We start from the raw sequence: 11,890 nt of genomic DNA on the forward strand, positions 1-11,890 counted from the left end.
TGTTCACATCAAAAGAGGTGTTGGCTCATTTCAACCCAGCACTACCAATTCGGTTGGCATGTGATGCATCACCCTATGGCATTGGAGCGGTGCTGTCACACAAATTCCCGGATGGCTCGGAGAGGCCAGTAGCCTTTGCGTCTCAGTCACTAATCTCAGCCGAGCATAACTACGCCCAGGTTGACAGGGACGCCCTCAGCCTAGTGTGGGGAGTGAAAAAGTTCAATCACTATCTGCACGGGCAGAAGTTCACCTTGCTGACTGACCACCAACCACTTGTCTCCATCTTTAATCCAAAGAAGGGCGTTCCGGTGATGACTGCGCAACGGCTACAAAGATGGTCCCTTTTTCTAGGGGTGCACCAATATGAAATTGAGTATAAGGGCACAAAACAGCATGGAAACGCTGATGGGCTACCACGCCTGCCACTGCCTACTGCGGAGGAAGCACCAGCAGTGGATCCTGTCGAAATATTTCATTCGACTATAATTGAATGCTTGCCAGTAACTAACGCTGGTATAGAGAAGGAGACCCGAAATGACCCGACACTGTCTCGGGTATATGATTTGACGGTGAAGGGATGGCCAGCACATGGCGACTCACTGTTGCCAGCATTCTCATCCAGAAGAGAACAGCTGTCAATATGTCAGGGGACCTTGATGTGTGGATCCCGAGTGGTAATTCCACCCAAGTTAAGGGAGAGAGTGCTCAATGAGCTTCACGAAGGTCATCTGGGAGGAGTGAAAATGAAAAGCCTTGCTAGGGCTTATGTGTGGTGGCCGGGGATCAATCAGCAAATCGAGGACCTGACAAAGAGCTGCTCAGGATGCCAGAAGGTCCAAAATGCACCACCACATGCCCCTCTCCACCCATGGGAGTGGCCCTCATCTCAATGGCAATGGGTGCATATTGATTTTGCTGGTCCATTCATGGACTCAATGTTTTTAATAGCCGTGGATGCGCACTCAAAATGGCCTGAGGTGATCAAAATGTCCTCCACCACCACGGTGAAAACTACTGCAGTCCTACGGACCATTTTTGCCAGGAACGGCTTGCCAGAGCAGATCTGCTCTGATAACGGACCACAGTTTGTGTCCGAAGAGTTTCGAAGATTTATGAAAAGGAATGGGGTAAGGCATTACACATCTGCCCCGTATCATCCAGCCACAAATGGATTGGCTGAGAGGTTCATACAAACCTTTAAAAAAGCAGTAAAGGCCATGTGCGATGACGACATTCCACTGCAGCATAAGGTGGACAATTTCCTGTTAGCCTACAGAAATGCGACACATGCAGTCACCAACCAGGCCCCGGCCATGATGTTCTTTAACCGAAGGTTGAGATCTCGTCTGGATTTGCTCAGACCAAATGTACGAAGAGATGTTGAGAGTAAGCAATTCCAGCACATCAATGAGAAGCCGACAAGGAGCTTCAATGTAGGGCAACCAGTCTTGGCCCGCGACTACCAAACAGAGAAATGGCAACCAGGAACGATATGCACACGGCAGGGGCCACTAATGTACACAGTGGATGTTGGGGAGAAGATTGTGAGACGCCATGCTGACCAGATCCTAGAGTCACAGGAACGAGTCAACCCCATGTCTCGGCCATACGTACCTGGTGAGGAACCCGACGTACAGGTCGCATCTACCTCAGAAACAGTAGCATCAGAAGCTGATGAACCAACCGACGACAGGGGGCCAGAATCGCCTCCGCACCAAGAGCAAGACACTTGGGAAAGGCACTATCCAGAAAGGATCAGGAAGCCTCCCCAAATACTGAATTTATAAATAGACTATTTTCAGCTAATGTTGCATGTTAAAAGTGTTAATTGTAATTAGTTTGATATTTAATTGTTAAATGAGTGTTATGGTACTGTTAATCTAAAAGGGGAGGAATTGTAATGTATGTACCTTTAAGGGGAGAACTACTTTTTACAGCTCCTGTATACTGTAGTACCGGCAGTGACCACACCTGTATATAAACCCTGAGTAGTGATATGTACGGTTAGTTCTAGAGTAACCCTCATTCAGTAAACACCTGTCAATCGTTCCCTGCAGGCTTTTGTCTAATTATTGAAGGACACAACATTAAGATACACAGATCTAACATGCAACATGCTCACCCACAGCATCTCCCGACTCCGCTTCTGTCGACCAGCCGCTCCGCCCTGGGCCTTCCGTGCTGGGCCTCCCGCCTGGGTCCTCTGTGCTGGGCCTCCCGCCTAGGACACTCTCCTCTGGGTCTTCCACCCTGGGCCTTCTGCACTGGACCCTCCGCACTGGCATTCCCCGTGAGCAGCCGGGGTGTGGCGCAGCCCGTTCACACGGCACCGAGCAGAGCTGAGCTGCTGAGAATCTCACCTTCTGTTGTTCAAGCTTGGTCCTCCAGCCCCGCTCCGCTCTTCCTATTGGTCCGGAGCTCCCGTCAATCACCCGGGCAGTGTGAGCTGAGTATGCGCGGACCTTGGCAACAGCCGCTGACACATCAGGTGAGAGAGCTCAGGGAGTGGGTTCATGAACCCCGGGGGGACGCGGGCTGCTCACACCCCGAGCTCAGGGAGCGGGTTCATGAACCCTGGGGGGACGCGGGCTGCTCACACCCCGAGCTCAGGGAGCGGGTTCATGAACCCCGGGGGGACGCGGGCCGCACACACCCCGAGCTCAGGGAGCGGGTTCATGAACCCCGGGGGGACGCGGGCCGCTCACACCCCGAGCTCGGGGAGCGGGTTCATGAACCCCGGGGGGACGCGGGCCGCTCACACCCCGAGCTCAGGGAGAGGGTTCATGAACCCCGGGGGGACGCGGGCCGCTCACAACCCGAGCTCAGGGAGCGGGTTCATGAACCCCGGGGGGACGCGGGCCGCTCACACCCCGAGCTCAGGGAGCGGGTTCGTGAACCCCGGGGGGACGCGGGCCGCTCACACCCCGAGCTCAGGGAGCGGGTTCACGAACCCCGGGGGGACGCGGGCCGCTCACACCCCGAGCTCAGGGAGCGGGTTCGTGAACCCCGGGGGGACGCGGGCCGCTCACACCCCGAGCTCAGGGAGCGGGTTCATGAACCCCGGGGGGACGCGGGCCGCTCACACCCCGAGCTCAGGGAGCGGGTTCATGAACCCCGGGGGGACGCGGGCTGCTCACCCTGAGCTCAGGGAGCGGGTTCATGAACCCCGGGGGGACGCGGGCCGCTCACCCTGAGCTCAGGGAGCGGGTTCATGAACCCCGGGGGGACGCGGGCTGCTCACACCCCGAGCTCAGGGAGTGGGTTCAAGAACCCCGGGGGGACGCGGGCTGCTCACACCCCGAGCTCAGGGAGCGGGTTCATGAACCCCGGGGGGACGCGGACCTCTCACACCCCGAGCTCAGGGAGTGGGTTCATGAACCCCGGGGGGACGCGGGCTGCTCACACCCCGAGCTCAGGGAGTGGGTTCATGAACCCCGGGGGGACGCGGGCCGTTCACACCCCGAGCTCGGGGAGCGGGTTCATGAACCCCGGGGGGACGCGGGCCGTTCACACCCCGAGCTCGGGGAGCGGGTTCATGAACCCCGGGGGGACGCGGGCCGCTCACACCCTGAGCTCAGGGAGAGGGTTCATGAACCCCGGGGGGACGCGGGACGCTCACACCCCGAGCTCAGGGAGCGGGTTCATGAACCCCGGGGGGACGCGGGCCGCTCACACCCTGAGCTCAGGGAGCGGGTTCATGAACCCCGGGGGGACGCGGGACGCTCACACCCCGAGCTCAGGGAGCGGGTTCATGAACCCCGGGGGGACGCGGGACGCTCACATCCCGAGCTCAGGGAGCGGGTTCATGAACCCCGGGGGGACGCGGGCCGCTCACACCCCGAGCTCAGGGAGCGGGTTCATGAACCCCGGGGGGACGCGGGACGCTCACACCCCGAGCTCGGGGAGCGGGTTCATGAACCCCGGGGGGACGCGGGCTGCTCACCCCGAGCTCGGGGAGCGGGTTCATGAACCCCAGGGGGAGGCGGGCCGCTCCCACCCCGAGCTCAGGGAGCGGGTTCATGAACCCCGGGGGGACGCGGGCCGCTCACACCCCGAGCTCAGGGAGCGGGTTCATGAACCCCGGGGGGACGCGGGCCGCTCACACCCCGAGCTCGGGGAGCGGGTTCATGAACCCCGGGGGGCCGCGGGCTGCTCACACCCCGAGCTCAGGGAGCGGGTTAAATTATTACACCGAGAAAGCAGTGTGAGTGTCGGAGCGCACTGTGGACAGGCTCTGCCCAGTGCTCATGGTAAAATAGTGAAATCTTTGCTATTCCGATCTTCTCCTTTATCAGCCCTTCCCTCAGTCTGCTTAAGCAGGACAGAGAGAAACAGAAATCTCCTGACAGAAGCAGCACCTGAAGTTACATTGAGTGAAATACAGTCTGCCCACAAGGTCCACACACAGGCTTCATTGCTATAGAAACGATCACAACATTTATATCGGACCCAATGAAAGGTCTAATCAGAAACTGCCCTCGGGCTCCTTTTACCGAGCTTCCGCCAATGACCTTCTCACAGACAGGCAGCAAATTCAACTGAAACTATTGTATTGGCAAACGGGTGACTGAATGCTCGTGTATTTCAACTACTATAGTCCAGGATATGTGAAATATATCTGAGTTTATATGAAGGTTTATACAGGGATCTTAATCTTCTCGCAAGTCAAATTATTTTCCCAATGCAATCGAGGGTAATCTTCAGGTAACTAGTGTATGTCTCATGGCGTTGCTCAGGGTGAATACAATCTGGTGTGGGGGTCAATGATTACTGTGATTGAAAAATGTTAAATGGTGATTTTAACTATTATAGGAGTGTTAATATTATAGGGCTCAAATTGTATGAGCATGTGCAGATTTGCATAGAAGCTGTAATCAGTGCGCTTGATTATAATTAAAAATTCATCTAACTATGTAAAAAAAAACAAAGATAAATAAATAAACCCGGGGTGGACGCGGGCTGCTCACACCCCGAGTGCGGCCCCAGGCCCCATTATTAAAACACTCAACATTATCCGCCTCCCCACAACTACCCGCCAGTTTAAGACACAAACTCCGGGACTACCAGGAAGTGCTGGGAAATCCCCAGCGAGTCAGGGAGCGTCTATAAATGGAGGAGAAATGGTGACTGGTCAGGGAGCGTCTGCAAATGGAGGAGAAATGGTGACTGGTCAGGGAGCGTCTGTAAATGGAGGAGAAATGGTGACTGGTCAGGGAGCGTCTGTAAATGGAGGAGAAATGGTGACTGGTCAGGGAGCGTCTGTAAAAGGAGGAGAAATCGTGACTGGTCAGGGAGCGTCTGTAAATGGAGGAGAAACAGTGACTGGTCAGGGAGCGTCTGTCAATGAAGGAGAAATGGTGACTGGTCAGGGAGCATCTCTAAATAAAGGATAAATTATTCCTTATTTTGGGGCTTAGTTTGTGTGAATAAATATATCACTAATTTCAACTGGACTCTTTTCTGTGTCCCAGCTCCTGTAAATAGTGCCTGGAAAGAGACTGGACTCTCAGGAGGCTCCACACCACTGGCAGCTTATGTCTCAGTGATCTCCCATCAGATTAATGTGCGCCTGCTGTGTGTGTGTTTAACAAAGTGCCTGAAGCAGTTCATAAGGTGGGGAATCAGTGAGTGTAGAACTGAACCCAGTCAGAGTCAGCACCTTCAGGGGAGGAGAGGGAGGGGAACCAGTGAGTGTAGAACTGAACCCAGCCAGAGTCAGCACCTTCAGGGGAGGAGAGGGAGTGGAACCAGTGAGTGTAGAACTGAACCCAGCCAGAGTCAGCACCTTCAGGGGAGGAGAGGGAGGGCAACCAGTGAGTGTAGAACTGAACGCAGCCAGAGTCAGCACCTTCAGGGGAGGAGAGGGAGGGGAACCAGTGAGTGTAGAACTGAACCCAGCCAGAGTCAGCACCTTCAGGGGAGGAGAGGGAGGGGAACCGGTGAGTGTAGAACTGAGCCCAGCCAGAGTCAGCACCTTCAGGGGAGGAGAGGGAGGGGAACCAGTGAGTGTAGAACTGAACCCAGCCAGAGTCAGCACCTTCAGGGGAGGAGAGGGAGGGGAACCAGTGAGTGTAGAACTGAACCCAGCCAGAGTCAGCACCTTCAGGGGAGGAGAGGGAGGGGAACCGGTGAGTGTAGAACTGAACCCAGCCAGAGTCAGCACCTTCAGGGGAGGGAGAGAAGTTGACCGAAAGGAAAAATGTTGGAGATGGTGCGATGGGTTTGGATTTCAGCACAGGGAGGAGGGAGAGTGTGTGGGATGGGGATTTACAGCTTTCGGGGAACAAGAGAGGAAAGAATGTTCCATAGAAACTAGAATTGTCTGTTCTGAATTTCTATCCTGTACTCAGTGATGACTTTTGTAAACTCCTTTTACAGGGTGTGAGAAGGGGAGGATTTACAGACGGGAAACTCAAACCAAACATCACATCAAGATCTGACAGTCACTGGATTCACCAGGACCTGAATATCATCGGCCTTTGAATGTGGAAGGAGAAATGTTTGCCAGTTCTGTCTGTGGGAAAAGATTTCAAACATCAGTGTGACTGGAAAAGCACCGAGACACACACACCCGAGTGAGAGTGTTCCAGTGCACTGACTGTGGAAAGAGCTTTAACCAATTACACTGCCTGAAAAAACATCGCACCGTTCACAGCGGGGAGAACCCGTACACGTGTTCTGTGTTTGGACGAGGCTTCAACTGATCATCCAACCTGGAGCAGCACAAGGACACCCACAGCACGGAGAAACCGTGGAAATGTGGTGACTGTGGGAAGGGATTCAATTACCCGTCCCAGCTGGAAACTCATCGACGCAGTCACACTGGGGAGAGGCCATTCACCTGCTCCATGTGTGAGAAGGGCTTCACTGATTCATCTCACCTGCTGAGACACCAGCGAGTTCACACTGACGAGGGACCTTTTAAATGCTCCAACTGTGCGAACTGTTTTAAAAGCTCTGAGGAACTGATTCAACACCATCGAGTTCACACTGACGATAAACCATTCAGTTGCTCTCACTGTGGGAAGAGATTCAAGCTGTCATCCAATCTCATTGTTCACCAGTGCACTCACACTGGGGAGAGGCCATTCACTTGCTGTATGTGTGGGAAGAGATTCACTAAATCATACAACCTGCTGACACACCAGTGAGTTCACACTGGGGAGAGGCCGTTCACCTGTTCTGTGTGTGGGAAGGGATTCACTCAGTCATCCCACTTGCTGACACACCAGCGAGTTCACATGTGACTACAATGGTTGGATTCTGCTGTTCTTGCTGCTGTTAATCACATCCAGGACTGAACCATATTTATTCTGACAGTTGGGGTTTGTTTCTGCTGATGTTAATAACCCTATAACTGGGCTGGAGTTTAATATTCTGGATATGTAACTGATTGTGTTCTCTTTAAGTGTCTCTTTAAGAACCGCTGTCTGTGATCTTTCCCCTTAATTCAGGGACTCTCTTCAGAAATTTGTTTACAATAAAATTAGACATTTTACTTCAACCCTTTAATAATCTTTGGTACAATTCAGTGTTTGAAAAGTTCCACTGATTAACATCTTCAATTAGAAAGTGCTGATTAACTGATTAATCCTTGCTGACAATTCTTACTGACTTGCACATTACACACAGTGGCACCTCCATTATCCACCAGAAAGAAGGGGAATGGGAATTGCTGGAGAATCGAGAGTCCCCAAATGTTGCCCCTCCCGTCTGGTACAGCAATCCCCTTGGCACGGGAAGGGAGACAAGTCCAATCCAAGTAACAGGCTGAGTATCATCAGCCCTTTGAATGTGGAAGGAGGAATGTCTGTCTGTGGGAAAAGATTTCAAGCATCAGTGTGACTGGAAAAGCACCGAGACACACACACCCGCGTGAGAGTGTTCCAGTGCACTGACTGTGGAAAGAGCTTTAACTAGTTACACAACCTGAAAAAACGTCACACCGTTCACAGTGGGGAGAAACCATACACATGTTCTGTTTGTGGATGAGGATTCAACTGATCATCCAACCTGGAGAGACACAAGGACACCCGCACCATGGAGAAACCGTATATATGTTGGGTCTGCGGCAAGGGATTCAATTACCCGTCTGAGCTGAAAATTCATCAATGCACTCATACCGGGGAGACCCCGTTTACCTGCTTTGTGTGTGGGAAGGGGTTCAATGGTTCTTCCCACCTGCTGAGACACCAGCGAGTTCACAAGTGACGGCGGGGGTTGGATTCTGCTGTCATTGCTGCTGTTAATCACATCCAGGACTGAACCATGTTCATTCGGACAGTTGGGATTTGTTTCAGCTGACGTTAATAACCCCTAGACTGGGCTGGTGTTTAATCTGTATCAATGTCAAATAAATGAGCTTTGTTTCCCACACGCAGTGTGTCGAGTCCTTGATATCTCGACAATAAGACGAGCTGATTGAGGACTTGTTACAAACTGAGTGGAATCCATCTGAGAACCGAGATCCCACAACTTGTTAAAAGATGGATCTACAAGATGTCCAAGTCTGACAGGACAGAAAATTCTATTATATCACAGGGTCCACTTCAACCATCCAGGGCAGTGAGCCCCTGTAATATTGGATTTTAACCTATGGGAAATACTCTGATAATCTGTTACTGTCACAGGGCAAAGCAGCCTTGTTACTTTAACATCAGTTTAATCAAACTCAATGGGCAATCCGATCTCCAAAGGGAAACGTCTCCTTAAAGCTGACGGTGTCTGCAGTTCTGCAGCTCATTTCTCAGTGTGAGCGTGTCAGACTGAAAAGCTTTAACAACAGCCGATGTTTCACAAAGGGAGACCTCACCAGACCAAAGGCCATTGGTGGAGTTTAATGGGCTGTTTGTGTCACTGGGCTACAGGAGGCCATTTTTAACCAAAGGAAAACTGGTCACAGCAAACAGAGAGTTTAACAGACTGTCCCTGGTCCACTCGAACCCACACCTTCTCTCTCACTATTTATGGGCACTGCTGCAGTAATTGCTCCTCTGACCTTTCCTCTCTTGTCCCTCCTACACCCCTAATACACGGCCCGACACAATCTCCCTCCCCCTACATCCTCACTGTGCTGGAATCCACACCAGTCTCCCCATCTGCTCCTTGTTCTCTCCCTGGATCCAAAAACTGCTGAACTCACTCTTCCCCTCCTGAAGTCTACAGGCTCTAAAATTGAAGCTTGTTGTCCCTCAGTCCCGACTCCTTGATTCACCTCCCCTTCTCTCCTCCTCTTTCCCCCTTGGTTGTGTTCCACACTCTGGGCCTTGGGCCTTCCCCGGGGATTCTCAGTATGAACAGGTGGGATGTGTTTGGAGACAGGGTGTCCCGGCTCTCCACCTTTAAAGGGACAAGGAGACGACCAGCTGGGTTGAATGGCCCTGCTTTATGACATCACTGCAGTGCCTAGCAACCAGCCTCCCTGAGCCCTGCTCATTATGGGCTGGGTTTAGCTCAGTGCTGTTACAGGAAGGGAAACAGGAGCAGGATTCGCCCCGTGTGGAGCCCAGGATTAATGGGGAGAGGTACAGGATCAATTTATACCTTATTGAGTGAGAAATGTCATTGTCCCGGACACTCCCTGTCCCTCGGTATCTGTGTCAGGGAGCGGTTGATGGGTTTACTCTGTATCTAATCCATGCTGTGCCCGACTGGAGAGTGTTTGATGCTGACACTAGGGGCTCAGCTCCACGAGCACAACATTTAACCCAAAGATGATCTGATAAACTGATCAGCTTCTCCCCTGGACACAGGTCCTGAGGGACAGGGAGTGTCTCTGATATTTTGGTCGGTGTCGTTGATCAAGTTTAAACACCTCGCTCACATCTCCTCTCACCCTGCTTTGTTCTAATGAGAAGTGCCCCAGTTTCTCTCGTCTCTCCTCCTGGGAAAGAGAAGTTCACCTCAGTTAGAAACTCAAACAGGCACTTCACTGCAGACAGGCCATCATGAGGAAACATTTCTTTACCCAGCGAGTTATTATGACCTGAAATGCACTGCCTGAAAGGGTGGAGGAAGCAGATTCAAGAGTAACTTTGAAAAGGGAATTGGATAAATATTTGAAGGGAAAACATTTACCGGGATATGGGGAAAGAGCAAGGGAGTGGGACTAATTGGATAGCTCTCCCAAAGAGCTGGCACAAGCATGATGGGCCGAATGGCCACCTTTTGTGGTGTATCATTCTCTGATTCTCTGATAACTAAAGCCTCTCATCCGTGGTATAACCTCAGTGAATTTATTCTGCAGCCTCTCTGTGGCCCTGACATCCTTCCTAGTGTAAGATGCCCAACACTTATTCTAACTGCAGCCGAACCGATGATTTTGTTTTCTACGCCCCATTTATAAAAAACCTCGGGTAACATTTTTAAAACCACTTTATAAACTTGTCCTCCAACTTTTAAGGATTTGTGTATCTGATCTCTCTGTAGATTTAAAGATATTAACATAACACGGTTAAAATACATTGACATCAAATGTCTGATATAATGTGTATTATGGGAAAGAGAAGTTTAGTCTGAGTTAGAAACTCAAACAGGCGTTTCACTATAGACAGGTCGCCATGGCAACACTGATAAGACATTCCATTCACTGAATCGACTGGTTGGAAACTGTAATCAGATCAGGGGAAAAAACAGAGTTTGTCTGTTATTAACCACAATATAAGCTTAGAATCATAGAATGGTTTACAGGAGGAGGCCATTCAGCCCTTCGAGCCCGTGCCAGCTCTCTGCAAGATCACTTCAGTGAGTCCCACTACCCGCCCTTTCCCCGTAGCCCCGCAAATTTCTTTACTTCAGGTACTTATCCAATTCCCTTTTGAAAGCAGTGATTGAATCTACCTCCACCACCCTTTCAGGCAGTGCATTCCAGATCCTAGCCACTCGCTGCATAAAAAAGTTTTTCCTCATGTCGCCTTTGGTTCTTCTGCCAATCCCCTTTAATCTGTGTCCTCTGGTTCTCGACCCTTCCGCCAATGGGAACAGTTTCTCTCTATCTACACTGTCCAGACCCCTCATGATTTTGAACACCTCTATCAGATCTCCTCTCAACCTTCTCTGCTCTAAGGAGAACAACCCCAGCTTCTCCAGTCTATCCACGTAACTAACGTGCCTCATCCCTGGAATCATACTTGTAAATCTTTTCTGCACCCTCTCTAAGGCCTTCATATCCTTCCTAAAGTGTGGTGCCCAGAATTGGACACAATACTCCAGTTGAGGCCGAACCTGTGTTTTATGAAGGTTCATCATAACTTCCTTGCTTTTGGACTCTGTGCCTTCCTTGCTTTTGTTGCCGGCTCCAGGCACTGGAGCGGTTCCTGTGTGTTCAGCTCTCAGCTGCAGTCAGTACCTGGGCCAGGCTCAGCACATCTCTGCCCACGTTGTCATACTTGACATGGAGGGGCTGCGCAGGCTTCTCGTCCACCTTGGTCAGGGCGAGAGGTCCCGACCACTCGTACAAGTCTACGGGCATGTTGCGGCCGCACTGCAGACAGCCCAGGCTTAGGCTGTGCTAGCTGGAGCTGCGTGGGCTACACTGGAGAAGGTTGAGACTCAAGAAATAGTGGGGAACCAAGGGGCTAATGAGAGTGAGGAACTTAAAGTAATTAATATCAGTCGAGAAAAAGTACTTGAGAAACTAATGGGACTAAAAGCCGACAAATCCCCTGGACCTGATGGCCGACATCCTCGGGTTCTAAAAGAGGTGGCTGCAGAGATAGTGGATGCACTGGTTGTGATCTTCCAAAATTCACTAGATTCTGGAAAGGTCCTCGTGGAATGGAAGGTAGTAAATGTAACCCCGCTATTCAAGAAAGGAGGCAGAGAGAAAACAGGGCTCTACAGGCCAGTTAGCCTGACATCAGTCCTCGGGAAAATGCTGCAATCCATT

The 11,890-nt window shown here is 51.6% G+C and overlaps 1 protein-coding gene across 1 annotated transcript; it reads left to right on the top strand.

Annotated features, from left to right (window-relative positions):
* The first annotated feature begins 2,104 nt into the window (after window positions 1-2,104).
* Window positions 2,105-8,371, top strand: LOC147118518 (uncharacterized). Its single transcript, XM_085984460.1, has 2 exons — window positions 2,105-2,491; window positions 6,382-8,371. Exon 2 carries the CDS (start codon window positions 6,852-6,854, stop codon window positions 7,152-7,154), a length of 303 nt encoding a protein of 100 aa, XP_085840586.1. The 5' UTR covers window positions 2,105-2,491; window positions 6,382-6,851; the 3' UTR covers window positions 7,155-8,371.
* Window positions 8,372-11,890: the final 3,519 nt, after the last annotated feature.

The sequence above is a fragment of the Somniosus microcephalus genome, chromosome 4 (genome assembly GCF_052327205.1).
Source record: "Somniosus microcephalus isolate GS21.2 chromosome 4, FLI_Smic_1.0, whole genome shotgun sequence".
NCBI classification, from domain to species: domain Eukaryota; kingdom Metazoa; phylum Chordata; class Chondrichthyes; order Squaliformes; family Somniosidae; genus Somniosus; species Somniosus microcephalus.

Bases quoted from the DNA above. Each gene is read 5' to 3' on its own strand.
- LOC147118518 (XM_085984460.1), top strand. From the start codon at position 6,852: ATGTGTGAGAAGGGCTTCACTGATTCATCTCACCTGCTGAGACACCAG.